This window comes from Bufo gargarizans, chromosome 6 (genome assembly GCF_014858855.1).
Source record: "Bufo gargarizans isolate SCDJY-AF-19 chromosome 6, ASM1485885v1, whole genome shotgun sequence".
Taxonomy (NCBI): Eukaryota; Metazoa; Chordata; class Amphibia; order Anura; family Bufonidae; genus Bufo; species Bufo gargarizans.
This window is the reverse complement of record NC_058085.1, coordinates 121895885-121923414: the sequence shown is the minus strand read 5'-3', so window position 1 is coordinate 121923414 and position 27530 is coordinate 121895885. Positions and strand designations below refer to the sequence as shown.

Sequence of the window (27530 nt, the reverse complement as noted above, 5' to 3'; positions counted from 1 at the left end):
GGAAAAAAAAATAGAACATGTCCTATTCTTGTCCACAACTGCGGACAAGAATAGACATTTCTATGGGGGTGCCAGCTGGGTGTATTGCGGATCCGCAATGCACTACGGACATGTGAATAGACCCTTAAGGCGGCCATACCCATTCAATAGCTGTCAGCTGAACGGTCAGCTATCTCTCTCGACTCTCGGGAAAAACGTCTGTGTTTTCTATGTGGAGAGCAGAGAAAGCCACTGCCAGACACTTCTGGCAGCAGTTTACCTGCTCGGAGAACAAGAGGATCCCATTCCTCGTCTCCCCCAGCATCATCTGTCGGGGGAGAGTTAGGAGCTCCCAACACATATTAGTGTCAGCCAAACCAGATGGTTTTTGGGGGGGTTCGGCTGATGAACGTATAATGTGTATGGCCAACTTAAGACTAGGTCATGAATGCTTAGACCTGGAAAACACCTTCAGGCTGAGATCACACTATTTATTCTGCAGGTAAATCCAGGTGAATATCTGTACCAAAATCCACCTGTGTTACATACGGCTTTGATTGTGGATTTTACTCATTGCTTTGCAATAAATGTAACCTGCGATGAAACTCTGACATTTCTGCTATAGAGAAGACATGCCGTGGGTCTGGAAATCCGCAGAATACCGTGAATCCTTGGCGGAACTGTTATGCTATGACTAAGTTGTGATAAACGCCATCCACTAACATTTTAACGCACTCAGTTGCATAATTTCAGTGCAGATTCTGCAATCAAATTTCCAGGACAAACACGTGATGTGTGAACTCACCCTTACGCTGGGTTCACACCTGAGCGTTTTACAGCGCGTTCCTACAAGCTGTAAAACGCACAACAGGCAAGAACCAATGATTCCCTATGGGAAGGGTTCACACCTGGGCGTTTTACAGCGCGTACGATCGCGCTGTAAAACGCCCGATGCTCAAACAAGTACAGGAGCTTTTTTGGGCGCGTTTGGGCCATAGACTCTTTGGACAACACTGCTGTCAATCACCCAAACGCGCGTTCACTATTTAAAAAAACGCGCATAAAACGCGCATAGAAACGCGCGTTTGAGAAACGCCTAGGTGTGAACCCAGCGTTAGGCAACATGCACACGACCATTGTTCTGGTCCACATCAGAGCCGCAATTCTTGTGGCTTGGATGCAGACCCATTCACTTCAATGTGTGCTGTCCGCAACGTTGCTCCGTTCCGTGGTCCTCAAAAAAAAAAAAATATAACCTGTCCTATCCTTGTCCTTTTTTGCGGACAAGAATAGGCAGCTATACCAATGGCAAATTGCGGACCACACACGGACGCCATCCGTGTTTTGCGGACCGCAAAACACACAACAGTCATGTGCATGAGGCCTTAAAGGTCATTACACTTTGGCCACGTCAACCCATCTTGTCTTAAGTCCATGCTCTGTGCCTTCATAGTGAATATAATGATTGTATATATCTATGTAGGGTGGACTGGCCATTTATCATGGCCAGGCAATAGCCAATGTTGTCACTGGATGAAATGATTATAAATCAAGGCCATGCAAGGCTCAGGCCAAACAATGCCAAGGGATGCAGGCAGTTGGGCAATGCCTGCCATGTATAGCCGACCAGACCATTTCACCTTACCACAAAGGCCTTAAAATAGAATACATTTAGGAAAGGGACAGCCTGTTATTTATCCAAGTGCATGATATTCCTGCAGTTACTTCAACATCAGCAACCTGATTTCACTAAAGCGCAATTCCTTTTATTCTAGGGTTTCTCAAAGAAGAAAGTTTCATTGCGACGGGCGTGAAAAGAACGGACACCTTGACGCTAAAGCTTTCCTCCATACAACTGCAGGTAGTGAAAAGACCAAGAGGAAACCTGCAGCTGTAGACCTGGTGAAGATATTCCATGAGCCTAACCCATGTGAAACAACTGGCACAAAATGTGAACCCTTGATATAAGGCAAATGAATCCCCATAAACCCAAGCAGCATTGGGGGTTGGCAGTCACATACATGCTGCAGCTCTATACACAGATGACCAACATGCTGCAACAGCAAATGACAGTGAATGTCTCTACATGGTGCACTGTATAACAATGCAGAGTCTCTGCACTGGTGCTATATGTGCTTTTCTAACTACACGCTAAAAACGTCCAATACCCCGAGTGTGGTCCATTACAAACCTTAGTATTGTCATAGCTCGTCTACACATAACCAGAGAGGAAACGGGTAACCACAGCGCGTTCCTGATACATACGGGTGGCAAGGGATTAATAGTACAGTCATGGTTATTTCAGTTTTGGGAAGCAAAAAGAAAAGACAGGTGGGGTATTAGGATTACAGTCATGAACCATACGGTAAGACCAAAAACTAAGGTTGGGGGGATTCCAGTGACCTAAAAACGAAAAACACCACTTATGAATAACCCTCCTCTCATCATCTGCATAGACAGCGAAGTGCATAACCACCAAAAAATAAAAATCGTCCCCATCACCGTATTAAACACAAACATCCTCCATTAAAACAAGTCACGCTTCTGAGACTCTTTGTAATCCGGCAATTCCGATACGTCCCTTGGTCTCTTGTGCCAGTGTCTTCTCCAGCCATGTCGCACAATTAGTGTTGCTGAAGATGCAATAGGCATTAATCACGCTCCCAGTTTCAACCAGTTGAGGTCCACATTCCGAGTCCAAACTCCAGTGTCCTGACCCAACTGCAGCCTGGAAATGGTTGTGCCAGGTCTCGCTGGGTAAGTTAAAAAGTGCATTCTGTGGAGTATGAGGCCTGGAAGCGCTGGGCAGCTTCCGGGGAATCCTTATTCAACAGGTTATGTAATCCTATGGTATAACTGCTCTCCCTTATAGTGTCTACACTGTGGAGTTTTACTTACCGCTCAAAACCTCTTCCTACAGATGTATTAAACTATTCAGTTTCTCATGGCATTAGCAAAATTAATCATCTTATAAGTCTGACAAATATAGAATGGAAGGGGCAGGATCGTAAGCTCCTTGACCAGACCCAGGAGTTGGAACCGTACAATGCCCCCTCCCGTGCAAGGTGTGGAGAGGGCGGTGTCGGTGGCAAGGATATGGAATGCATAGACAGGCAGCAGGGGGCACCCAGCTCCTTTATGTTCACAAATGTTGTCATGCGGGAGCAACCCCACCCTGTAAGAGGCGGATGGAGAGGAGAAGGGCTGGGGTGAAGAGTCCAGGCAGCAGAGACTGGCAATCTCGTCTCACCTTGGAATGGGCGGCAGCGGAGGAGCTCCACGGGTTACTAAAAAGACAAAGGTATACTTGTCAAAGGAAATTTACCAAAATAAACTTGACCTTAGAGGCTGGGAAACACAGTCGGTGTTTTAGCTGCATGTCCTGGGCCAACCGGTTTCCCTGACCCAAACTGACTGCATCATACTAATTTATAATACAGTCAGTCTGTATCTGATCAAAGGGCTACTGCCATGTAGTCATATGATGTGAATACACTGCAGCAGCTCCACAATCAGAGAGAGAGATTGGCTGCATCATAAATTACAATCATACAGTCAGTTCAGGTGAGGGAAGTCGCTGTAAGCCCGGGAGATGTGGTTGAGATGAAATCTGTAGCCATGATCATGGCAAAACAATATATGTATTAACATGCCATTTTGCAGTTTGATTTTCTTTTTGCTATGCTTTTTGCCCTGAGGAGCTGTAAGGTTTTTGCTGCATAATAAAGTCTGAACCTCACCATTTAGTTGCTCCTGATTTTACATAATTCCTCTCCCCCTTAGGCTACTTTCACACTTGCGTTCGGTGCAGATCCGTCTGGTATCTGAACAGACGGATCCGCACCTATAATGCACCATGGGAACGCCTCTGTGTTAGAATATACCGTCGGATCTGAGTTTTCACGATGTAACTCAAATTCGATGGTATATTCTAACATAGAGGCGTTCCCATGGTGATGGGGACGCTTCAAGTTAAAATATACCATCGGATTGGAGAAAAATCAGATCCGATGGTATATTAATAGGGACTCCTGACTTTACATTGAAAGTCAATGGGGGACGGATCCATTAGCAATTGCACCATATTGTGTCAACGTCAAACAGATCCGTTCCCATTGACTTGCATTGTAAGTCTGGACGGATCCGTTTGGCTCCGAACGGCCAGGCGGACACGAAATCGCTGCAAGCTGCATTCGGGTGTCCGCCTGCTGAGCGGAACGGAGCCATACTGATGCATTCTGAGCGGATCCGCATCCACTCAGAATGCATTGGGGCTGGACGGATGCGTTCGGGGCCGCTTGTGAGAGCCTTCAAACGGAACTCACAAGCGGAACCCCGAATGCAAGTGTGAAAGTAGCCTTAAAGTGAACATTTTACTCTTTTCAGCAACAGTAAAAGCAACTCTTTAGTCCAAACCTAAAATCTGACTCTACACAACATCTGTATAGTTAACATATCTGGTGCCCTGCGTTCTTCCCATGTTGCATCATCAGCCCTGGCCCATACAAGGGCAGTTGGGGGGTGTCTTGGGGTACTTTCACACTAGTGTTTCACTTTTCAGGTATTGAGTTCCGTCATAGGGGCTCAATACCGGAAAAAAAATGATCAGTTTTATCCTAATGCATTCTGAATAGAGAGCAATCCATTCAGGATGCATCAGTTCAGTCCCTCTTACGTTTTTTGGCCAGAGAAAATACCGCAGCATGCTGCAGTTTTCTCTCTGGCCAAAAATCCTGAACACTTGCCGGCATGAATTTCCAGTGAAATGCATTAATGCTGGATCCAGCCGAAAGTGTTCCGGCAAAACGGATCGAGTTTTGCGGTCTGCGCATGTGCAGACATTTAAAAATGAGAAATTAGATACCAGATCTGTTTTTCCAGATGACAATCTGGACAATCTGGTATTGCAATGCATTTGTGAGACGGATCCGCATCTGGATCCATCTCACAAATGCATCCGGATTGCCAGATCCGGCAGGCAGTTCCGGCGACTGAACTCCCTGCCGGAATCCTCTGCTGCCGCAAGTGTGAATGTACCCTTAGTCTTTCCTACAGGGCCCTGCATGGGAAAGTCAGAGATAGTGGCAGCCATCGTGAAAGGAAGAATTTGGGGGTAACAGAATGAAATAAATGGATGTAGCATGGGAGGACACAGATATTTTGACTATACACGAGTGTGTATAAGGCATGCATAGTCAAACTTCAGGTTTATATTGTAGGATTGCATTTAAAGAAGTTCTTTAAAAATCGATGATCTGATCCACCAGATCAAGCATGCACCCCGAACTGCAGCTCCATTCATTCTCTATGGGACTCCTGGAGATATCCAGACGCCATCTCTGACAGTCCTATAGAGAATGAATGGAACTGCAGGGCGCATGCTCAACTTGCTCATCCATAAGGATGGGGAACGGAACCCCCATTCTCAATTCGGCAAACCTCTAATGTGCAATATAAAGCGATCGAGACCCCTAGCTTCTTGATAAAATCCACAGGCTTTATTGAAAAGATAAAATGACACCATATAGCATAACACCGCATGCCTGGCCTACATGTTTCAAACCCTGCAGTTCTTAATCATGGCCCCCAGGCAGGGTTTGAAATGTGTAGGCCAGGCATGTGGTGGTGTGCTACATGGTGTCATTTTATCTTTTCAATAAAGCCTGTAGAAGCTGGCCTGCTGGATCGCTTGCATGTTAACCTGGCGCCTCTCCGGGTCTTCCATGCACCAAGTGGTCTGGGTGAAGTAACAGTCTTACTCTCTTTGTAGGATAAACTTCACGCCTAAAGTTGACTATCCAAACTCTGCTCCCATCCAGGCCTTACCTCTGATTGATTTACTGGGGTAGATTTTTTGGAAGGGTCTGTAGTCCTCGGGAGCAGGAAACTCATCCACTGAATGGAAGGAATATTTTGATTCAAAGTCATCTGCAATACAAAGTTACAAGTGCATTACACACCAGACCAGATATAATATGGAAGCGGCCGCTCAGCTGTTTTGAATATATTTAAAGGCAACCTGTCATGTTGAATATGGTATCTAAACTATAGACATCATACCATAGAGCAGGAGGAGCTGAGCAGACTAATAAATGGTTTTATGGGGAAATATTCAGTATAACTTGTATTTTATTCATTTAAATTCCTTCTCACTCTGGGCTTCGAAGTCGTGGAGGCTATATGTGTATGAAGTCATGGAGGGCAGGCTGTCAAAGCTCACTAATCCGGGTGGAATAACAGGGGAAACAGTATTAACAAGGTTGTCCAGCTAGAAAAAAAAAAAATGAGTGGTAGCAGGCCCACAGTTAGTGTGCCCCTCATAGCCCCTGGCCTCCGCTCGGGGTCACAGCTATAGCGGTCTCCTGATTGGATGCTGCACCCGTCACTCAGGGCAGAAGGGCAGAGCTGTGAAGCAGCTCTATGCAGAGCACTTCAGAGAAGCTCCGCCTTCTGGGCATTTTGAAAGAGCAAAATTTGCAGAATAAAATGTAACTACTGATGAGAACATCTCCACAAAAGGTATGTTTGTACTGATCTTCCCGGCTTTACCTAGTTACCAGCAGTTTAACATGGCGAAAAGCGCTGTCAAAAATATGAAGACTGCCATGGCAGTGAAAGGGTTAGAGGACATGTACTGCATGGCATCCTATTATTAAACACTTGGACATGTGCTTGTATGCAGTGTAATAGTCCTTATACCATGAGTCAGTGCTATGGCTATGATCGATCATTCATTCTAAACACTCCTCCTTCCAGCTCCGCAGAATCCAATCCAGTGACATCTACTGCATTTCCCTCACTACTAAATTTTTCCGCATACTCTTACAGTGCCCTCTGCTGGCTGCTGGGTTCCTAGGCAAACACCATTTAGGCCAAGCCCGTCCTGCTTAGGAGCTCCACCATGCACTCCCCATGTCCATAGGCAACAACAAGGGCGGCTGCGGCAACCTATACACGGACACTTTACTAGTGAGTCTAGCAATTCATCCTCACAGTCCATGTAGGTAACAAACACCTTCATATATTTTTTATCTTCCTGTATGACAATGTATCCAAACACCGTCCTTTCCGTAGGCTACATGGAGAATGCAGTTTCCTATACCTCTGCACTCCGCGGTTCGGAAACTCGCGTTATCCGTATAAAGGTGTTTGTTACCTGCTTGGACTGAGGATGCGTTGACAGACTCGCTGTTAAAATGACCGTATATAGTTTGCCGCATCCACGTTTGTTGTGGCATATGCCGTGTTCCTAGCCCAACCACAAGTCAAATCAGCAGCATATACAGTACAAGTTACAATAAAGTACAGTGACTGCAGATCGTGTCTCGTAGCTGCAATACAATCATGTTACCACTTAGTCTACTTGGCTCTATGAGAACAGTGTGTTGATGTTCTATGTACTGTACTGCCATCACTTTATGACACCGCAAAAACTGAGAAAGAAGGGGCTGCAGTGCTACATGAGTGCTGTGTGCCTTCAAAGCTTTCCTACACAGCAGCACCTGGCCCCAGTCATTTACAGTAAAGGTTAGCAGTGCTACAGCAATGTTTCTTCCGTTCATTCTGAAAATTGAGTGGGGGGGGGCTGAGCTATGGGACCTTAAATGGGGTTCTCCGGGAATTAAGAAAATGAAAATACTTAAATATTACTTCATTATATACCTTTCATTAGTTATAATGCCTCATTTTGTCTAGGAAGCAATGATTAGTAGAACCAAAATGGCTGCCGTCCTATTAGTACACACAAAACCTGTCCTAATCACACAGGAGGGCAAGTTACATTACAACGCTGAGGTAAACAGCCGCCTCATCTGCTTTGTTTGTCAGGGATTATGATCCTTACTACAGTTAAATATGATCTTCAGCTGAATCTCTGTAGTAATGAAGTTCATAAGGAGACATGAAGTACAGAGCGGACGGGAAGGACAGACTGTGGTAATGTGGGGCTGTGGTAATGGAGGCTGCACACAAGAGCTGCTGCTCATTAGCCACATCTGCTCATGAACTCCATTCCTACAGAGATTCAGCTAAAGTTCAGCTGTATTCAGGATCATAATCCCTGATAAGCAGAGCAGAGAGGAGGATGAGGCGGCTGTTTACCTCAGTGTTGTAATGTAACTTGCCCTCCTGTGTGATTAGGACAGGTTTTGTGTGTACTAATAGGACGGCAGCCATTTTGGTTCTACTAATCATTGCTCCCTAGACAAAATGAGGCATTATAACTAATGAAAGGTATTTGGGAATATATTTATAATGAAGTAATTTTTAAGTATTTTCATTTTCTTAATTCCCGGAGAACCCCATTTAAGGTCCCATAGCTCAGCCTCTTTTTTTCTCAGTCTCTTTTCTTAATGCTTTCTAAATGATGTTAAGAACATCTCAGGCAAGATGGCTGCCCCCATAATCATGTTCAGGAAATAGAATAAAAAAAAACTCCATAATCTAAAAATAAAAACTGATTAGAAAAAAGGAGATGTGCCTCTATCTTGTTTCAACTGGCAGAAAACATTTTTGGTGACACATTTCCTTTAATCTCAGCATGGGGGTTGAAAGTAAGAAACAAGGAGGACAAGACTGGATGCTACTAGTCAGGGAGAGACAAGCAGTTTACATCACAATATAGAGGTGTGAGAATATATACAAACCAACACTACATGGAGATCTCATGTATTCAATATTCTTCCAACACTGCAGGAGGGGAATGCAATCTGCCATTAGAGCAGATCTTACCTGCAAATGACCTCCCAACAGAGATAGAGTCTCTGTGTCCATTCCTCACAGGAGGTGGTGGTGGCGGAGGTCCAGAAGGAGTTCGAGAGGGAGGAGGGGGTGGCTTTGCCCGGTTCTGTGTTGTATCCGTTGTGCCATGCATTCGGTAAGGAGGGGGAGGAGGAGGAGGTGCATCACGACCTCCATTACGTATTATGGGAGGTGGTGGAGGTGGAGCTGCAAAACATGGCAGTAATGCAAAACCGTAACATTAAGACAATTATCAATAAAAGTAAGCAGAAGCCAAGGGTCAGCTGTCATGGCCAGGCACACGGACTCTGGCATCTTCAATCACAGAGGAAGACCAGCGCCATGTTAAAACTTCACGTATGTATTAAAGCTTCTATTCACCATAGATAATCAACAAAAACAGATCAGTAAACCGGGTGCGGTTTTTCAGTAAGTGCCGTTATATGCTGGTCTGTTCTTGTTGCTTATCTATAGTGAATGGATTTCAATACATTTGGAATAAAGAATAAATATGAAGTTTAACGTGGTGCTAGTCTTCCTCTGTGAATCACACAAAAAGGACACTGCAGTACAGTAACAATACTAGTCCAGTAATGCCCGCCGTGTCTCACCTGCTCCCCTAGAAGGAGGGTCCCTGGCCGGGGGTGGTGGTCTGTTACCACCCGGAGATAGATTTGCGGAAGGTGGAGGAGGAGCCAGTCCTCGCACTGGTGCAGGTTGCTTACGATGGAGAGAGTTGTGCCGTTGTGGTAGATCTGGGGGTGGCTCATTTATGGGGCTTGGTGGTCCATTCACAGAAGTAGGGGGTTGTCTGTAAGGTGGCGGAGGAGGAGGCTGTCCCTGAGAATTAGGGGTCCGCATGTTGACTGGAGAGGGAGGGGGCTTCACTGGAGGTGCAGCAGGGGCCCGATGTCCTGGGGTTGGCGGCAAGGGTTTATCCCTACTGTAGGGTTTGGCGCTTTGAGCAGGAGAAGGTGTTGAACTAGCATGGCGTCGCCCAGGAGGAGGTGGAGGAGGGGCTGAGGAACTGTGCTTCATTCCAGGACTAGTGGTATTAGGGGGGCGCGTAAGATCTGGCAAGGACGGCCTGTGAGCTCGTCCAATTTCCGGAGGGGAAGAACGGTTGCTGCTGCTATCAGTATCATCCTGGGGTCTCCCTCCTGAAACTGGGGGACGGGGAGCAGCTGGTCTTGTAGATGAACCCTGAAGAGGAGACCGACCAGATGGGCTTTCTGAAGATAAAAATTACAAAATTCAGAAAATGCTTTACAGAAATCAGGGTGAAAGGATAGCAAGTAGCACTGAAGACTTTTGCTGCCTGTCAGACCATCCCAGAACCAATTTGACATTAATGGATCAGCAATAAGAACTTTCAAATATATCATCAATAGAAAGAAAAGAAGATCATCATGTACCTGAGATATCTTTGGTCCCCACTGGCCTCAGTTTGGGAACTCCTCCTTGGAAGAGACCTCCTTTCGGCTGCAGTGCTCCTCCACCAGTTGGTCCAAACCCAGAACCACCACTTGAACCTTTAGGTTCTGCAAAACATTACAGCAGTTATGGTACAGAAAATGGGCAGACATTTATTTCAGATTCAATAATACCATGGCACGGCAACTGTATAAACATCCCCACAACACCTCCTTTAGGCTACTTTCACACTAGCGTTCGATCGGATCCGTTCTGAACGGATCCGATCATAATAATGCAGACGGAGGCTCCGTTCAGAACGGATCCATTTGCATTATTTTAGCATATAAAAGCTAAGTGTGAAAATAGCCTCGTACGGATCCGTCCAGACTTTCAATGTAAAGTCAATGGGGGACGGATCCGCCTGAAGATTGAGCCATATTGTGGCATCTTCAAACGGATCCGTCCCCATTGACTTACATTGTAAGTCTGGACGGATCCGCACGGCCAGGCGGACACCCGAACGCTGCAAGCAGCGTTCAGCTGTGCGCCTGTCCGTGTGGAGGCGAGCGGAGCGGAGGCTGAACGCCGCCAGACTGATGCAGTCTGAGCGGATCCGCTCCATTCAGACTGCATCAGGGCTGGACGGCTGCGTTCGGGTCCGCTCGTGAGCCCCTTCAAACGGAGCTCACGAGCGGACTGACGAACGCTAGTGTGAAAGTAGCCTTACTTAACCTCTAACCTCATAATAAGGCAATAAACACGCACACTTGGCTAATCCATGTGTATGGCGTAAACTGATGTTCACCTGATGTAAGCCCACACACGGCAGATTTTGTTGCAGAAATTTCAATGACTGAAAATCATCTTTATTCATCTGAATGGGGTTGTTTCCGCAGCAAGCACTCCAATATCTGCAAGACCCATTTGGCTGAATGGGACAGTGGCAGAGAATGTTGCAACAAATCTGCTATGTGTGAATATACCTTTAGGTGTATGGCCACTTTTAGACCTATGATTCTCGAAAGTTTCAGAAAGACACCCCTGCTGACTTTACTCGTGCCCATGGATTCTTATCATTTTAGCAACTTTAGATTTCAATTAATTAAAGAGGACCTGTCACCTGTTGATAATTCTAATTCATGCGCTTCTTATCTGCACCCCTACCCTCATTCCAGAGATATTGCACTCTGTTTACTATTGAGGCAGTCATTTCCCAAGAGGGTGTGATCTTCACTGCTTTGACAATGTCTAATCAGACCAGATATCGTCTGCAGTGTCATCTCACAAGCTTGGCGCTGGGACTAACTGTGGCCACTACATCCGTAAGGGTCTGACAGTCGGGACCACCCCCCTTCCCTAACACGAGAATATGGTTCTTATGTCCACCTGCATGAATAGAGCAGTGGTCACGTATGTTCATCGCCACTCTATCCATCTCAATGGGACAAATGGAGACACCCGAGTACAGCTCTCTCCAGCAGTCCCATAGGGTCTGACTGAAGCAGAAGTGCACGTTTGACCGCTGCTCTATTCAAACAAGGGACCCCCATTCTGGAGACGACCCTCGGGGGTATATGCTTAGAGATAAATAATAACTCCCCTCTCTTCTGTTCTCCTATGGTTCTTTTCTGTAACGTACACTGTGCTGACATCTAGTTACTAGGGTTAGCCGACTACTGCTTCTCCATACTGCCGCTGTGGGGAAGGACAGTGACAATGACATTTTTCACAATGACTTCCTATAAGGAAAGGATGCCAGGGGTGAATCTAACTGAATGTGAGGGTCACACCGGCAGGCTGGACTATACCTCCTACAGCTGCATGAGGAAAGTACAGAGTTCAGTAAACTGTACGGCTTCAAACACAGACATTTCACATCAGTCAATATTGATGTAGAAAGGGAGTGCCTAGATATTACATGAATATTTCCTGGTCTTCGCATACAGCAGTACATACTTTCCAACACTGGGGCACTCCGGTCATTCACCACAGTGGTCTTCTTTAGCTGAGCTCCTTTACAGATGTCGTTCAGAAGAGCCCCTCGGCCTCTCTGCTCGCCACGGGAAAGCCGAGGGGGCTCAGTGTTCGCCTGTTGACAAAGAACAAGGACAGATTAATGTATAGAGAGAGCAGCAAAACAAATCTACTAATATTCTGCCCTTACACAGCGTGGCACACACACAGAGCTCCAGCTCACTCAATACCTACGTGGCACAATCCATCTCATGACAACCCTATGATTTCTAATGAGATGCAAGCCACATCTAGAAATAAAAACAGACCTAATGGTGGATAAATCTCTTTGTCTGCGTGGTCTGTTTTTTTTTTTCATTTCTTTTTTTAATAAATGATATCTTCATAAAAGAAGGCTGGTTACACACTGCCAATATCTATCCCTCCCAACTCCTAGGACATATCAGTCCAATCCTTCTATTCCCCAACAAGTCCTCATCCACATCCGATGGTTGGCCAATCCCAGAAAAATCAGTCAGCGTATAGTCAGCTTAAAGGAACTGTCCACTCCTTTACTAGTCAGGACAGACCCTCAATATCCGATCAGTGGGGTCCTGCTAATCAGTACTTTCCTTGTAGCTCCGTCCACTGTATAGTAGGTCAGGCTGATTACAATGGACAGAAAGTGTAGCCCCGGCAGTGACTTCCAGCACCAGAGCTACTCTGAAAAAGCTGACCGATGTCTGATAACCGGATACGGCATATACTGAGAATAGATCGGGAAGAAGTGGACATCCTCTATGAAGGAGTTTTCAGAGAATTTTATACTGATGACCTATCCTCTGGATAGGTCATCAGTATCTGATCGGTGGGAGTCTGACACCCAGGACCTTCTGCAGATAAGCTGTTTGAGAAGGCACCGGCGCTCCAGTGAACGCCATGCCCTTCTCTCCGCTTTTCCTAGGCCAGTGACAACATGTTCATGTGTCACATGGCCTAGGAGCAGCTCAGCCAAGTGAATGGGGTGGAGCACAATAGCAATGCACAGCAGTGTGCCTAGTGAGCTTGGAGAAGGCTGCAGTGATCACAGGAGCTCCAGTGCCTGCTCAAAACAGCCGATCGGTCCCAGGTGTCAGACCTCCACCGATCGATTGACACGGGTTTTATGATGGGAGTAGTACAGAGGATAACAGACTTCGCTAGTATTACCAGTCCTAGATATTGAACTTGGTTGTTTGCACTTACCTGGGAGAAGGTCGGAGGTGGGGGAGGTCCCGGTGGTGGTGGGGGGGCAATAGGCATCTTTCTTGAGAATATTAAGCACTCACGATTAACTCCTGTAACCAGCCCCTATATGGGGTGGGGACCACACGAATCCTGTAATCAAAAGATGTATAGTCACATCAGAAAAGGACCAGTTTACAGGAGAAGGTGGGATATACGGGGATTACAGCGGTCTGTACTCCGTAAAAGAACTGTTCACAGCAATGCGTTTCACATTCATCAAATCTGGTACACCAGGTTATTGGCATGGAAATGTCATCATTCCTGTTGCACGCGGGGACTGAAGCACACAAAACACGTACTTGCATTTTGCGGACTACAAAATGGATACGGTTGTGTGCACACTTTCACTGAAACAGACGCATCTACATTGCGCCAACCTTATTAATACTGCGGCGTCCTATTCATGAATATGGCACAGGTAACATAGCCACTCCAATCTGAGTACTAACCTCAAATCCATCTGTAGCCATAAATGTATAAGCATATCAGACCTGCAGGTTCCTAAAGGCCACAACTTGGTAAGGGTCCAGTCACACGCCCGTAGTGTATTGCGTATCCGCAATACACCTGGCCGGCACCCCCATAGAAATGCCATGTTCTATTTTTTCGCGGACCGGAAGATCTGCGGCGCTCTCCTGAAATGCGGATGTGGACAACACACTGTGTGCTGTCCGCATCCATTCCATCCCCATAGAGAATGAATGGGTCTGCACAATTGCAGAATGGATGCAGACCACAATTGCGGAAGGGTGAATGGAGCCCAAGAATATACTTATCCTTCATATTCTAAGTTGTTTGTTAGGCAAATAAAGGCAAAATAAGAAAAACCTGTAGAAAATCACTAACGCTGCCGGAGTACTTGCCCGAGGTTTAATAGAACTGTAAACAGGAAACGGAGTACAAATTGAAGATGCAGATTCCTTCTCGACAAGCTCCTTGAACTTTAGCATACGTAATATCACATGCTACCTTTGCTGCCGTAATTAAAATGCTTATAGGAAACGCATCAGCGAAATCAAGTAAAGCACTATATACGCATGCATCATACAGCACCATTACATGGGAATGCGGCGCTTGCACTGGAGGGTCATCCACTTGGGACCACCTCTATTAGCAAAACATCAAGTGGAGATTTGTCATCTAGTGCTGCTTTTTTGGAGGAAAAAAAACCTTGTGTTTTTTTAAATACCACTTATCACATGTGGCATTTCTGTGGCGACCTTGCCATTTTCAGAAAAGGGGTGAGGGCAGCAGGTCCGCCACATGTCTTACTTTGTTTCTTTTAGGGCTGCAACGATTAATCGATGTAATCGATTATATTCGATAACTGGATTCGTTGTCGACGAATCCAGTTATCGAATAATCGCCGATTCGTTGCTATTCGGGCGGGCGGGCGCTGCATCTTTATTTTACCTTTTTACAATGACGCTCCCGCTCCTGTAACAGCCAGGCAGAGCGGACGGCGGCGTAACGTCACTCAATCACGTGACGCGCCTGCTCCGCCTCCTTCATTCATGAAGTGGGCGGAGCAGGCGCGTCACGTGATTGAGTGACGTTACGCCGCCGTCCGCTCTGCCTGGCTGTAAGGCTGGTTTCACACGGGCGTTGCGGAAAAATGTGCGGGTGCGTTGCGGAAACACCCGCGATTTTTCCGCGCGAGTGCAAAACATTGTAATGCGTTTTGCACTCGCGTGAGAAAAATCGCGCATGTTTGGTACCCAAACCCGAACTTCTTCACAGAAGTTCGGGCTTGGGATTGATGTTCTGAAGATTCTATTATTTTCCCTTATAACATGGTTATAAGGGAAAATAATAGCATTCTGACTACAGAATGCATAGTATAATAGTGCTGGAAGGGTTAAAAAAAAATAAAAACGTTAACTCACCTTATCCCCATTATCGTGTAGTTCCCGGTCGGTCTCTTCTTTAGCTGTGGGCTTGGGCTGAATGACCTTTGGTGATGTCAGATCACATGCTCCAATCACATGGTCCATCACCGTGGTGATGGAGCATGTGATCTGCCGACACCACTGGTCCTTTAGTCACTGCTAAAGAAGAGACCGACCGGGAACTAGGCGATCATGGGGATAAGGTGAGTTAACTTTTTTATTTTTTTTAACCCTCCCAGCCCTATTATACTCTGCATTCTGTAGTCAGAATGCTATTATTTTCCCTTATAACCATGTTATAAGGGAAAATAATACAGTGAATAGACTGTCACCTAGAACCCATGCGTGAAAATAGCACCGCATCCGCCCTTGCTTGCGGATGCTTGCGATTTTCACGCAACCCCATTCATTTCTATGGGGCCTGCGTTACGTGAAAAACGCAGAATATAGAACATGCTGCGATTTTCACGCAACGCATAAGTGTTGCGTGAAAATCACCGCTCATGTGAACAGCCCCATAGAAATGAATGGGTCAGGATTCAGTGCGGGTGCAATGCGTTCAACTCACGCATCGCACCCGCACGGAAATCTCGCCCGTGTGAAAGGGGCCTTACAGGAGCGGGAGCGTCATTGTAAAAAGGTAAAATAAAGATGCAAGCGCCGGGGCTGTTAGGGGGAAGGGGGGTCTGTGTATAGCACTGCTATGGGGAGGGGGGAGGATCTGTGTATAGCACTGCTATGGGGAGGAGGGGGGGTCTGTGTATGGCACTGCTATGGGAAGGGGGGTCTGTGCACTGTTATGAGGAAAGGGATCTGTGCACTGTTATGCCCATAACAGTGCACATATCCCCCTCTCCATAACTACGCCGTCCACAGATCCCCCATAATAGTGTCGTCCACAGATCCCCCATAAGTGTCGTCCACAGATCCCCCATAAACGCCGTCCACAGATCCCCCATAAACGCCGTCCACAGATCCCCCATAAACGCCGTCCACAGATCCCCCATAAACGCCGTCCACAGATCCCCCATAAACGCCGTCCACAGATCCCCCATAAACGCCGTCCACAGATCCCCCATAATAGTGTCGTCCACAGATCCCCCATAATAGTGTCGTCCACAGATCCCCCCATAAACGTCGTCCACAGATCCCCCCATAAGTGTCGTCCACAGATCCCCCCATAAGTGTCGTCCACAGATCCCCCCATAAGTGTCGTCCACAGATCCCCCATAAGTGTCGTCCACAGATCCCCCATAAGTGTCGTCCACAGATCCCCCATAAGTGTCGTCCACAGATCCCCCCATAAGTGTCGTCCACAGATCCCCCCCATAAGTGTCGTCCACAGATCCCCCCATAAGTGTCGTCCACAGATCCCCCCATAAGTGTCGTCCACAGATCCCCCCATAAGTGTCGTCCACAGATCCCCCATAAGTGTCGTCCACAGATCCCCCCATAAGTGTCGTCCACAGATCCCCCCATAAGTGTCGTCCACAGATCCCCCCATAAGTGTCGTCCACAGATCCCCCCATAAGTGTCGTCCACAGATCCCCCCATAAATGTCGTCCACAGATCCCCCATAAGTGTCGTCCACAGATCCCCCATAAGTGTCGTCCACAGATCCCCCATAAGTGTCGTCCACAGATCCCCCATAATAGTGTCGTCCACAGATCCCCCATAAGTGTCGTCCACAGATCCCCCCATAAGTGTCGTCCACAGATCCCCCATAAGTGTCGTCCACAGATCCCCCATAAGTGTCGTCCACAGATCCCCCATAAGTGTCGTCCACAGATCCCCCATAAGTGTCGTCCACAGATCCCCCATAAGTGTCGTCCACAGATCCCCCATAAGTGTCGTCCACAGATCCCCCATAAGTGTCGTCCACAATTTGTTTTAATATGGCCTTTGAACATAATTTTTCAAGTAAGATCATATAAACCTCTGTTTTGTAATTTTGTCGTTTTTCCCGATTAATCGATTAATCGTAGAAATTAATCGGCAACTAATCGATTATTCAAATAATCGTTAGCTGCAGCCCTAGTTTCTTTGTTCTTTTCCTTATTTCTCCCTCCACCTTAGTACCATCGCTGAGGGTATATACACCTATGCTCAGTTCCATCCTTGCAGCAGAAAGGACCTGCCCCACTGAGCTGCAAGCTTGATATAAAACTAGCAGAGCAATAACTGAAGAAATCTCTGGGTCCATGTGAGGTACAGGGCAGTTCTAGCTTTGTTAGAAAGAAGTGGTCATGTTCTATAGGACGTTTTTTACATTAATCATGGGATAACCCCTTTAACAGGTTAAAGGGGTTGTCCGGACTTTTTCTATTGATGACCTATCCTCAGGAGACATCTTGCCCCGAGCCTGCGCTGCTGCTCCAAGTAGCAGCACGAGCGCAGAGACTCTGCCTCCGATACTGGAGTAGTCACTGCACATGCGCCTCTACTAGGGATGAGCGAATGTCATATTTTAAAGTTCGTGTGCGGGTATGTGCCGAATTGCATTATGGATTCCGTTACCACGGACCATAACGGAATTCCTTTGGAGGCATTCAGTTATTCATTCTGTCATAATAGAAGTCTACGGGCTGCATAATGGAAACGGATCTGTTATGCAGCCCATAGACTTCTATTATGACAGAATGAATAACGGAATGCCTCTAAAGGAATTCTGTTCGAAATTCCGTCATGAAGCTGCGTTATGGTCCGTGGTAACGGAATCCATAACACAAGTCGGCATATACCCGCTCACGAACTGCAAAATATGAAATTGGCTCATCCCTAGCCTCTACACTCCAAGTCACAACTTCTATGAAATACGTGATAAATCCAGCAGTATTGTTACACTGTGCGGCTATTTTTAATAAAGTATATAATCCAGGAGGAGAACGTGCAAATAACTTCACAGACTATAAAAAGGGGGCGGATTAAGGGCCTCACCTTAAACACACAGCCACTAGATCTGGAACATGGCCTGAAAGCAGAGTATAAATGGAAGGGCCAAGTGAATAGCTTACAGGGCAAGATAAATCTAAAGACATTTCCTGGACCGACGGCGGCCCATTTCACCCTAACTAAGCGCCTGGGCCATGTGACCGATGAATGTGATGTCACTGGCCTAGACAGAGCCTCTTCGTACAGCTCATCAGCGGGGGTCCCAGGGGTCGGACCCCTGACGTTCTCATGCATAATGATGACCTATCCTAAGGATAGGTCATCATTAGGCATATCTCAGAGAACCTCCTTTAAACTAGACACAATGGCTAATCCAAATGTAACCATATCTTTTATTTGGCGTTCCAATGCTTCATGGACAAGAAACGAGTCTTTTTGTTCATACATAAGTGCACTGTGGGTGGGTCCGAACCCCTTAGTGCACCCTAGCTCTGCTGCTGTCCCCCACCAGCTTCTCCATCTCCTTCTTGATTGACAGGCCAGGCTTAATGCATCACGGAGCTTTCAAACATTTTTTGATCTGTCACAGCAACATGCAAAAGGCTTTGATCCGTGGGGGTCTGAGTGCCAAGACCCCCGCTGATCATTAGAAAGAGGAGAGAGAAGTGCACACATAGTGCACCTACTCTGCAGGAGACAGGCTCAAGAGAAAGTCCATCTTGATTTTGCCTCCTCCTACACTTCTCTCTCCTCGTTCTAGTGATCAGGGGGATCTCGGTTCAGACCCCCCACCCATCAAAACTTCTCATATGTTATGACATACCAAATGCTTTCTGAAAGCTCAGCGACGCTGTAGTAATGATACAGAAGCCTGGCCGTGTTATTCAAGAAGACAAGGGAGGGGCTGCCAGAAGAAAGAGGCGGGGTTAAGGTGCACCGAGCGGCTCGGCGACCCCATGGTGCATTTAACAACTCCTTTAGACATGAATAAGACTGCCTTTTTCTTGGTAAAGCATCAAATCTCCAAATAAAAAGGTATGATTACAGTAGTCTGAGCCAATCCTACCAGGCATTGTGCCTGGTTTGAAGGCGAGATTGCCAATGACAGATGCCCTTTAAAATCTCATCCACAGGCTGCAAAAAAATCTGCATCATCATCGGACCTGCGGTGCACATTGTAAAGGTCAGTTTATGCTGTGGATATACACTAAGGCATAGGGTGAAAATCCAGCCCCATGTGGCCATACCCTAAAGGCGAGCCCCCTACACCACTATGAGCCTACCCGAGAACAGACGCTTTACCGCAGCCTGTGAAGGTAGAAGTGCCCACGGGTAATAAGCGCTAAGTGCACCTGCTTTACAGACCAGTAACAAGGGGAAATACTGGAAGTACAAGTAAAACAGGACGTTCTCAAGTGTGCATCCAAAGAAAACCTGACTGACCCAAGACCCTATACTGTACTCAACGCCTCCCAGCTACATCCAATTCAACAAGCCCAAACCTGCAGCCACCCATACGAGGCTTCAGCAATGACAATCCGTGAGAGATGACCATTGTGTGGTCGTCTTCCTGGAGATGGCAGCTACCCATAATTGGGCCACTCTTACTTTACCATCACACATCCCGTTGCAATCTGGCTGCTCGGTGCACATATTATCCTAGGTACGGGCCCCTATATACAGGTAATACCACCATGCCAGTCATTGCTGTCATACTTCAGATACCAGAATGTGACCTCCATCTCTCCGCTGTCACCTCCCCATTCAGGAAGTGATCAAAATAAATTCCACACATCTGTATCACACCTTCTCAACGAAGGCAGAGATCTTATAATCCCCTGTAAGGCCTCGTTCACATTTCCGTTTTCCATGGACAGCACTCGTACCCACTGATTTTAGTGTCTGTTCACACATCAGAGGTTTTCCACTGACCCCCAAGAGACATGCACTACTTGGGTAGTCTATGGGTTGGTGAAAAACCACTGACACAACACACATGGCATCTGAGTTCTGTCAGTGCTTCTTCACACACCATTTGTAGGACATGCTGTGGAAATTCATTTTCAGCCTAGCAGTGTCCATGGAAAACGGATGACACGCGGGGGGCAAAAATAACGATTCTTCATGGATGAAACATAGGCGGATTTTCCACAGACCTCAAACGGACACAAAAATGTGAACGAGGCCTAAAGCCCTTGTCTGTCAGGTTGTCCTTTAAGTCAACCATATATTTTTTTTATATTTATATCCATTTCTGGAAAAGCTGGATGACAACGTGACCCACTAAAAAACCCACCTCATGTCTGACAATAAAAGTGAATCGCATATGAAGGAGTCCGGGAGATATAATACATGTTTAGGACTTGAGAACGGCTGGGTGACAAATTGTGGGAGTCGTAGAGGAAGCCATATTGTAACCAAGCCTTCCCTAAGGGTACATGCACAGCAAGGAAACACAAAAAGCTAATAAATGGATTGCATGGAGGCCACTATTTGAGGTGGACCATAATACAGTATTGCCACAGGGTGTCCAGTTTTTACAGATATAGCATTACTAGAAGTGTATTCATACAGGTGAATAAAGCAGCATTAAGAGTAACAGGTATTTAAAGGGAAGCGGTCATCGAGATACTCCACCTCATTTAGAGCAGGGGTGCACAACCTGCGGCCCTCCATACCACTCTGTGCGGCCCCCCCCCCCCAACCATCTGGTAGCAGACATTTATGTCTACGTCTTGTGGCTGCTCACATGTATCTTTCATGTATTACCCCATTAGATGGGAGTCCTGGAAGTGTAACTAGACATTTATGATATATACTGTGTGTTCACTATGCCATATAGTATTTTAGTTTCCCTCACTTCAGCAAGTGGCATTTATCATGTAAAGAAAGTTAATACAAGCTACTTACTAATAATTGTCCATATTGCCTCCTTTGCTGGCTGGATTCATTTTTCCCCATCACATTATACACTGCTCGTTTCCATGGTTACGATCACCCTGCAATACATCAGTGGTGGTCGTGCTTGCACACTATAGGAAAAAGCATCAGCCTCTCTGGTGGCCAGGACCATGGAAGCGCACATAGGCTAGTGCTTTTTCCTTTAGTGTGCAAGCACGACCACCACTGATGGATTGCTGGGTGGTCATAGCCATGGAAACGAGCAGTGTATAATGTGATGGAAAACATGAATCCAGCAAGCGAAGGAGGCAATATGGACAATAACAATACATTAGTAAGTGCCTTGTATTCATTTTCTCTACATGATGAATGCCACTTGCTGAAGTGAGAGAACCCGTTTAGGTTTTGGAATTGGTTCAGACTGACAATGTGGCCCCCAACCTGAAAAGGCTTTGCACTCCTGATTTAGAGCATGTTTTCCCCCATGGTGCCTTTGCCCTGGAGGAGACAGAGTGTACCTGCTCAAGACATGTGCGAGATGTGGAGAGGCGAGGGGATGATGTTGCCACCGCTCTACAAGTCAATCAAGGGGCGGGAGCCCGGATTTGGGCACCACAACCATGACTTGGAGGATGAAAGAGCCAGGCTCCTTGACTTGAAAGCAAACATTAGCATACCACAGGAGAGGGAAATAAAGCTTATTTCCTCTGCAAACATGAAACCAGAACGGCACCATGGGGGACAACATGCTTGAATCGATGAGCTAGCTCAATGCGCATTGAGCCGCTGAAACCCGGCTAACAGCGGCAGCAGGAGATGGGATAGCGCATTACTAAAAATCGCTCTGCGCATGCGCGAGACTTGGAGAATCGCGGCCGCACTGCAGGCTGTCACTCTCAGGCAAGAGGGGACGGTTAGGCGGCTTGTTTACCTTGACTTGAAGCTGACCGGCACTATAGCGCTGATGGAGAATAAAACCGCGTTTCTTGATCTTATGCAGCATCAGTCAACAGGATGAAACATAAGATTATTATCAGGCTGCGGGCTACTATGAGGTACTGCTGGCGGGTGAAGATGCATTTTCGAGGTGACAGGTTCCCTTTAATCTGGTCTTTTTGTTGTTGGCATTATTGGTTTTCCTTGTATTAGCATCTGTTTTAATGGTTAAATACCTTTTTCTAAACACAGCCAGAACCAGCCCTGTACCTCACATGGATCCACAGATCTCCCCATTCATTGCTCCAATTATTCTGCTGGATTTATTTCTAGCTGCCCGCTTATGGGGCGTGCCCTTTCTACTGCATCAAGTGGCAGTTAAAGGATGGAACAGAGCACGTGCTTCAGTGAGGAGGACAGAGAAATTAGAAAAAGAGTAGGTGACGCTAATACAGATTTAACGGAGTAACTCAGTAGCTATAATAAAAGTATTTAGATCCAGGTGCTGGTTTCAAAACTGTAGAATATTATTTAATCGGACATCCCCTTTAAGTTTTACTGCAGGAAACACTCCTTGTGGGATCATGATTTCCTGTCCTCTACTGTTATAACCGGACCTCCCACATTATAATGATTTATAATGCTGTGTGTCCCTGCCAGACCTCAGCTCTACTGAACTGTACTGACAGCATTAGGTCAGTACAATCCATTACAGCTGATGTCAGGCGGCGACACGCAGAATTATAAATCATTATAATGCTGTAGGGCAGGCATCCTCTAACTGCAGCCCTCCAGCTGTTGTAAAACTACAACTCCCACAATGCCCTGCTGTAGGCTGATAGCTGTAGGCTGTTCGGGCATGCTGGGAGTTGTAGTTTGCAACAGCTGGAGGGCCGCAGTTTGAGGATGCCTGCTGTAGGGTCTTGTTACAAGAGTAGAGTCAACTTGCTCTCCTCAAACTGAAAAAAAATAATAAATGTTGGCACACAGACCGTATCCGTATTTTGCGGCTCTGCGATTTGCACACCATAAAACAGATGGTTGCGTGCTTGAGTTCTTAGATGAACGTTTGCTGAACCCCTAATTTTGGGGATGTCTTGATCCGCCATCTGCAGATGTTGGGGAGAGAAGGGTTTCAACATGTCCAACCCTTTATACTCACAGGAGATGAGCTACCACCAGAGATGACTGGCAGCAGATCATTCTGCATCCCTCATTGAGAACACATACATACTTGGCCGAGTGGGGTGTGCATGTGTATGGCAGGGCTGTCAAGAACTTCTGTCAGCCCACAGCTAATGGGGGGTTCACATCATGTTTTGTGCCTCTGTTTGACGTATACATTAGAAAAAAAAAAAAAAAAAAAAAAGATACAAAAACGCAGCACACCATGTGCAAGGTGTAATGGAAAGATCCGCTTCTGTTCTGTCTTTAGACCCGCACCAGGTTTGGGCTCACAATAACAGATTGAAATCACTGACCAAACACTGAAGTGTGAACTTGGCCTAAGCTGTATGGCCAGCCTTACCTTTAGGGTACATGCACATGGCCGTTGCCCCGCCGTGGCCGTATCGGGTCCGCCAACCCCGAGATGCGGTGCGGGAGCATGGATCGGAACCCCATGAAAGCACTACAGAGTGCTTCCGTGGCGTTTCTGGCCGTGGCTCTGAACCGCAAAAAAGTAGTGCATGCACTACTTTTTTGCGGTGCAGACTGTCGGATGCAAATCGCGAACCCCATTCAGGTAAACGGGTCCGCGATCTGCATGCGGCTGCCCCGCGGTCAGTGCCCGTGTATTGAGGACCACAATTTGCGGTCCGCAGCACACTTACTGAGGTCTTTTATGCTCTTACGAAATACATGTTTGTCCCCGCACTCGGCGGCAGATCCAGACACACAGCAGCAGCTCGTTTTTTTTTCTGGACAACCCACATTTTTAAAGGTTTTGTACTTGCCTTCTAGTAAGGTATGCAGCAAAGCTATGCGGTCACACCCGGGGCTCCCCCATCATACCTTACTAGAAGGCTGGAAGCGGGAACAAACATGAGCTGTAATGCAACAACAACTCCCAGCAGGTTACAATGCAATTTGTACAATGCAGTTAACGGAAAACCATGCGGCATTTCCGCCGATGAGTTATGACCACCACATCCGGTAAAAGATGCCGCCAGCTGCACATTTTCCATTTTCCTCTGGTCACCTGATGTCACAAGTGTGATGTCACCATGTAGCCTGTGACTAAGGCAGCGTGTACATGTGTATGATGCACTGGTAACTATGTCACTTGGTCACAATCTCCAGCACACTAACTACTGCTGACAACTCAGTGCTGGATTTTCAGTGACAGGCTGTCTCCCGGGATCTTTAAAGGGGAAGTCCATCTTTAGTCACCTTCTGACACGTCTGCTATGAGACAGGTGTGCGGTAGCAAAATCTGCCCAAAACAGTGAGACTTTGTGCACAAATGATTACCAAGTACTTTGCCATCTGCCCATTGAATTCACTCCTGGTTTTGGCTTGTAAAACTGAAGGAAGAAACCCGACCACGTGGCCATACCCTAAGGCCTCCTGCACACAACTGTGTGTCCCCCCCCGTGGCCATACCCCAAGGCCTCCTGCACTGCACACGACTGCGTGTCCCCCGTGGCCGTACCCCCAGACCACCTGCACACGACCGCGTGTCCCCCCGTGGCCGTACCCTAAGGGTCATACACTCAGTTTTTTTTAAATGGAGGGGGATCAAGTGTACCGCTGCAGCAATGACGTGCCCCCCCCCCCCCCCCCCAAGCGACACTTGACCCAGTGACGTGCTGCCTGGGGGATAAGTCACTGCTGGGGCCAGTCATTGGCTGCACCACCACATGTAACCCCCCCCCCCCTCCTGTCCATACCGGAAGCCAATTAGTGCCGAGACCCCCATCGACCATTAGAATGAAGGAGACTGCGCTCTCTCTCCTCGCTGCAGAGACAGTCTCCTGCCGCCAGGAGAAAGAGCGCCATGTGAGCACTTCTCTCTCCGCATTCTAGAGATCACTGGGGGGGGGGGGGGGTCTCAGTACTCAGACCCCCACTTTTCATGTGTCTCTATAACATATCAAAAGTTTTTTGAAAACTCAGTGCCCCTTTACGCTTCACTTATATGAAATGTGAGAGGCTCCTCAAAAGTCAGTCATGCAGGTAGTCACACATTAATGCACCAAGTGACCAGACGGTCGTCAGCTCAGGGGACGAGTCGTGGCGCCCACACTGGGCAAAGCAAAGCTTTCACGGTATGGATTTCTGTAACAATCAGATTATTGCGCCATGGCAATGTCATGCGCACCGGCTGGGTCTCATAACTGGGTACGTCTCATCATCACGTATGTTAAAGGCTACTTTCACACTTTCGGCAGAGGATTCCGGCAGGCAGTTCCGTCGCCGGATCTGGCAATCCGGACGCAAACTGATGGTATTTGTCAGACGGATCAGGATCCTGATCCCTATGACAAATGCATTGAAATGCCGGATCCGTCTCTCCGGGGTCATCCAGAAAAACGGATCCGGCATTTATTTTTTTCAGTCTCAGCATGCGCAGACCGCAATGCCGGATCCGTTTTGCCGGATCACTCTGCCGCAAGTGTGAAAGTACCTTAATCTCTGTCCTAAAAAGTCAAAAAGACTGAACTGAAGACATCCTGAACAGATTGCTCTCCATTCAGAATGCATGGGGATAAAACTGATCCGTTATTTTCCGGTATAGAGCCCCTAGGACGGAACTCAGCGCCGGAAAAGAAAAACGCTAGTGTGAAAGTAGCCATGACGACTAGATCTATAGTCAACGCACGGATACAATCCGCCTTGGTCGTCACACCCAGGTATGGAAACGTCCTGGAGAAACGTCCAATAATAACACCACTGGAAATGAGGAGAGCGCCACTACAACTCCCATCATGCCCATGTTGCTGATTTCTGACATAAATCACAGGCTGCAACTCTCACTGAAGCCCTATCATTTCCTGGAGAAGAGGAGGGTAACTACAAGTCTCAGCACGCCCCCTTCTGTCTGCAGCTGACAGGAGACGATGGGAGTTGTAGTTCCCCCGCCTAGCACCCAGCTGCCGTGATTTCCATCCGCAATGTGCCTGCACACGTCCCACACTCCAAGCCCCTGCACTGCTGCCTCAGCCACCTCCTCCCTCCCACAGGGCGCCCGACAGCAGCGCTGCCCATCTCTGAAGAGCGCTCACCCTCTCTCCGCTGCTCCCTTCGGTTTCCGGTCTGCCCGGTCTCCGACAACCCGGAAATACAACCAGCAGCTCCTTCCACTAGCACAAAATGGAGTCACCGCAAGGGGCGTGGCGCTCGGCCGGGTGACGTCATCACGCTTGCGGAAAACGAGGGCGGCCATGTTTAGGAGGTCAGAGTTATGATGCCTGAAAGCTGCCATGTTGGGAAGGTCAACTGTGCTGTTATGGTGGGGAGGAGGACACAACATCAGTGTAGATGTTTGGGGGTACTGATAAATAATAGCAATTACAAATAATGTATTTATCTTTTTAGTTTCTTTAGTGTTCACACTAAAAAATATGTTCAAATTCAAAGAATGGTTTCAAAAGGCTGTTCATATTTCTCTCTCCAAAATTTGGACTTGTGTGGACGCCCGAGTGCTTTATTTTTTATTTCTGGACTCCGGCAAAAATCGTGCCTGCGTTTTTAGCTGAACGGAGAAAGGACTGCGGCTATGGGAAATCTCTTTCTTGTATGTCCTAAAACAGGCGTAAAAGAGACGTAAAAACCGCTGTAGTCAGGGGCCGGGGTCGTGTTACAGCAGGTGCACCCACTGCTTTTTTAGTGGCAGTTTATGCACCAGCTTTTTGGTGAATTTTTAGCTATGCTGGACACACTTTCTTTCTTGCTACTGCTGTTTTTGTTACTTAGGTGGTATTTTTTGTCGCCATAAAAATCACATGCAGTATAAAAAAAAAGGCAAGCGGTTTCTGAGGCTTTTTTTTTATTTTAACCACCTCAGCCCCCCTAGCTTAAAGGGAACCTGTCACCAGGATTTTGGCCATAGAGCTGGGGACATGGGCTGCTAGATGGCCGCTAGCACATCTGCAATACCCAATCCCTATAGCTCTGTGTGCTTTTATTGTGTTAAAAAACTGTTTTGATCCATATGCAAATGACCTGATATGAGTCCTGTATCCGGAGATGAGTCAAGCGGAAAGGAGCCCAGCACCGCCCCGCGTCCTCCGAATCTCCTCCTTGCTGGCTGACGTCACAGAGCTGGAGCGCCGAAATCTCGCGATGCGCAAGCTAGCGCATGCGCAGTGTCGGCATCATGTTCATTCCCTGTACTGGCATCAGCACAGGGAACGAACTACGCATGTGCTAGCTCGCGCATCGCGAGATTTCGGCGCTCCAGCTCTGTGACGTCAGCCAGCAAGGAGGAGATTCGGAGGACGCGGGGCGGTGCTGGGCTCCTTTCCGCTTGACTCATCTCCGGATACAGGACTCATATCAGGTCATTTGCATATGGATCAAAACAGTTTTTTAACA

At 47.2% G+C, this 27530-nt stretch overlaps 1 protein-coding gene across 1 annotated transcript; it reads right to left on the bottom strand.

Annotated features, from left to right (window-relative positions):
• Positions 1-999: 999 nt before the first annotated feature.
• WIPF2 (WAS/WASL interacting protein family member 2) lies at positions 1000-26332 on the bottom strand. Its single transcript, XM_044296913.1, has 8 exons — positions 26219-26332; positions 13333-13464; positions 12091-12223; positions 10134-10259; positions 9330-9950; positions 8710-8925; positions 5806-5907; positions 1000-3266 (listed from the first exon to the last, which is right to left on the bottom strand). Exons 2-8 carry the CDS (start codon positions 13387-13389, stop codon positions 3226-3228), a joined length of 1296 nt encoding a protein of 431 aa, XP_044152848.1. The 5' UTR covers positions 13390-13464; positions 26219-26332; the 3' UTR covers positions 1000-3225.
• Between the last annotated feature and the right edge of the window lie 1198 nt (positions 26333-27530).